The 3735-nt window shown below is 57.7% G+C and overlaps 1 protein-coding gene across 1 annotated transcript in view; it reads right to left on the reverse strand.

Annotated features, from left to right (window-relative positions):
• Positions 1–2999: 2999 nt before the first annotated feature.
• NEUROD4 (neuronal differentiation 4) overlaps positions 3000–3735 on the reverse strand; it is a 1031-nt gene continuing 295 nt past the window's right edge. The window contains exon 2 of the mRNA XM_010184260.1: positions 3000–3735. Coding sequence (XP_010182562.1) covers positions 3000–3735 — 736 coding nt within the window.

A 3735-nucleotide genomic window follows, 5' to 3' on the forward strand; every position in this document is an offset into this window, starting at 1 on the left:
GCGCTGCGGGGGTCACGCTGCCCTTGGACACGCGTGTGTGGGTACGTGCACGTGTGTGCGTGTCCAGGGGTGCGGGGTATGGGTTTGGGGGTACACCTGTAAGTACAGCATGGAGCTGCGTGTGAGTCCATGCACACACATGGATGTTCTCCCTCTGCATTAGTGCACATACATGTGGAAGCGTGTCTCGAACACGCGTGTGCATACGTGTTGGGAAGCCCTCCCCTCCACTTCCATAGACTGCAACCGCGCCCTCCAAGCCACAGAGAGGGCAGGCTCAGACCCACCCCAATATGGGTGCACCCCCAGAGGAGTGCCCTCCTAGGTGAGTGCACCCCCAGGTAGCTGCACCTCCAGGTAGGTGCCCCCCAGCCCATCCCAAAGCAGATGCTCCCTGCTCGGGAGACACACACGGGGTCTCCCCACCTCACTCCCCCCTGCACAGCTCAGCCCTGTCCCCCCTCAGGGTCCTCCCCCCGGCCTCATCAGCGCGGCTGCAGCTGCGGGGGTCCCCCCAGAGCCCCCCGCCCTTGCTGGGCACCGCGTGAGGGGGGCTCGGCCCAAAAAAACCCAGCGGACCCCCCCGGCAGCAGCCGGCACACAGGGCTGGGGGGCAGCGAGGCGCTGAGCGGGGGGTCCCCGTGCGGGGGACATAGGGAGGACACAGCGGGGGGATAAGGGGGGACAGGAGCTGCTCCAGGATTTTAGCACAGCTGGGAAATGGGGACACGGGGGTGCTGGGGGGTCACGGACACCCCCATCTGGCGGCTGGGATGGGGTGAAGGCAGGACATGCGTGTGCCCTGTGTTTTGGCTGCAAGATGCATGCAAAGGGATGTCTGTGCATGTATGTGGTTGTACATGTGGTATTCGTGTGTGCACGCCTGTATGGGCACATCCACGTAGGTGCACACGTGTGCATGTCCAAGTCAGCATGTGTGTGGCTGTGTACATGTTTGCATGCACTTCTACACGCGTATCCATGCCATGCACCCCATGAGCAGAGCCAGCAACAACTCCTTGTTCAATGCTCTACCCTCATCCACTCCCCCTACCCTTTTGGACATGACCTCCCCAGGGAGTCCTGTGGCCTTTGGTGGTCCCATGGCCACCATGGACAGTGCTGGTCCCATGGCCCCTATGGCCTTTGCTGGTCCCATGGCCGCTATGGACAGTGCTGGTCCTATGGCCACTATGTCCATTGCTGAACCCATGGCCACCATGGCCAGTGCAGGTCCCATGGCTCCTATGGCCTTTGCTGGTCCCATGGCCACCATGGACAGTGCTGGTCCCATGGCCCCTATGTCCATTGCTGGTCCCATGGCCACCATGGCCAGTGCTGGTCCCATGGCTCCTATGGCCATTGCTGGTCCCATGGCTCCTATGGCCATTGCTGGTCCCATGGCCACCATTGGGACCCCAGCCCCAAGGTGGACCCCAGCACACAGACGGGGGTCGCACCTTCCTGTTCCCCCCACCCATCACCACCACATTGGAGACCACAGAAACGGAGCCGCCAGCCCTGGGGCGATGCTGCAACAAAACCACAACTTTATTTTGTGCTAAAACCCCAATTCCGCTCTCTTTACAAAAGGATAAACATTTGCTCTGGGTACAAAAGGGAAGAAGCCCCCAGGAGCCCGGGGCTGGGCAGGGACCTCGGGAGCTCAAACCATCTCCAAATTCCCAACTTTATACAAAAACGGGGAGGTTTGGACCAGCTGGGCTGGCGAGGCCAGTGGGACATCAAAAATAGTCGCCTGGATTTTTTCTTGAAAACTAAAATATTTGCATAGGCTTTACAAGTTATTGCTTCTAGCGAAATTCAAGAGATGAATCGGGAGCTGCCGGCCACCCTCAGCCTCCAAAAACCCAAGAAACGGCCACGTTAAATAAGCAATTGAACGTTAAATATGCAAGCCCTCGGTTAAACACGTGGTTTTGTCACCAGTAAATAGACCATGAGGGCAGGGAGAAAATAAATTAAATAAATAATTATAATGGCTAATAAATAATCCCGGAGCAACGGCACGGCAAAGACCACACGAAGGTAACTCCAACTACGCACTTGGGAGCCAACCGGGAAATGAGGAGGTCGCTTCGCACGTCCCACGTTTCATGGAAAAACGGAAGGAAATAAATAAAACCCCACACGCACAGAGAGTAAATAATAAATAAAAGAGGAAATTAAGACAGAATTCTTTTGGCAGGATGTGCTCGGATGGTGATAAATAGCGCTACGAACCGTAAGAAGCTGTGGCCTTGGTCAAGAGCAAGGGTTCAGCTCCTCCAGTTTTATTTGTGCTCTGGAAGCCCCATGGTCCCTGATTGAGGTCTCCAAACCCATCTCATGGTTGTTGTCGGTCACGGGTGAGGGCTGAGGCTCAGGAGAAGGTGGAGGGACCATCGCTGGACTGCGCCGTCCCTAGGTGATGCTGTGGCAGCAAAGATGAAGTTCTCCATTGGGTGGGAAGCTTCAAGGAGGAGCAACCGTGTTGGTCTTCAGCAAATGGTCAAGACCATTCCCAGCTCGGCCACGGCTGAACTGGGAAAACCATGACCCCAGCAGAGCTTGTGGATGGGGAACCAGTCAACCCAATGCCCCACTGCTCCAAGGATGGAGGGGAAGGAGCCACGACGTCTTGGCAATGGCCAATCCCAAGTGCTGGAGTGCGTTTGGGGAGAAACTCCTATGGGGTGAACCCACCTTCATGAGCATCTCTGGGGAAGCAGGAGGCAATGGCTCAGATTTCGGTGGTGGCCGCTCGAAATTGAGAAGGGTCCAGGTGGCTGGTGGGGACATCTCGGAAGCAGCGAGGTGGCCCCAGCGCAAAGGAGAGGAGGTCCAGCTCCACAGCGACGTCCTCAGAGATGCTCAGGAATCTCTCACTCCGTAGTGGTGATGTCCTCACTCTGGTTGCGTTCATCCTGAAAACAGCTCCGTGGCACGGCCGAACTTCTCTTTCCACGTCAAGGATTTTTGGGTCTGACTCCGCTTTGCTACTCGTTGAAGATGGCGTTGAGCTGCGGCCCGGCCACGTGGTGCGGGTAGGACTCGTAGCTCATGTCTATGGGGATCTCGTAGCGGGGCACTGAGTTTTGGAAGTGAGGGCCATGTCCGTGGGCTCCAGCCAGGCTGACCGAGGGGTAGTGGGCCATGAAGGTGTAGGATTTATCCAGGTCTGGAGACCCATCTTGCTTCAAGGAGAAGTTCCCGCTGATGCTCAGGGGGGGCGTCAGGGGCCCCTCGTAGGGAGGGGTGGTGCAGTCAGAGGGGTGGTTTCCGAAGGAAGCATCCACCAAGCTCTTGAAGGTCGGGGGCTTTAAATGCAGCAGATGGGTTTCCATGGTCCCGTAGGGTGGGCTGGGCAGCCCTGGGGACTGGTAGCTGAAGGAGTGACTGGAAATGGCCGATTCGCACACTGGGGACTTCTCTTCGTGCTTCTCCAGGAACAAGGTCTGTGGCCCCAGCTGCAGACACCCGGCCACCAGGTTGCTGGTGGGCTGGGACAAGCCCTTGCAGAGCATCTCCACGAAACTCTTCCCTTCGGGAGTCTGCCCCGTCTCCAGCACCTCCGACAGAGCCCAGATGTAGTTCCTGGCAAGCCGCAGCGTCTCGATCTTGGACAGTTTCTGAGTCTTGGAGTAGCAGGGCATCACCCTCCTCAGGTTGTCCAGGGCATCGTTCAGGCCGTGCATCCGCGTGCGTTCCCGGGCATTGGCCTTCACCCGCCGG

The sequence above is a fragment of the Mesitornis unicolor genome, unplaced genomic scaffold, assembly GCF_000695765.1.
Source record: "Mesitornis unicolor isolate BGI_N332 unplaced genomic scaffold, ASM69576v1 scaffold21605, whole genome shotgun sequence".
In the NCBI taxonomy this organism is placed as follows: Eukaryota; Metazoa; Chordata; class Aves; order Mesitornithiformes; family Mesitornithidae; genus Mesitornis; species Mesitornis unicolor.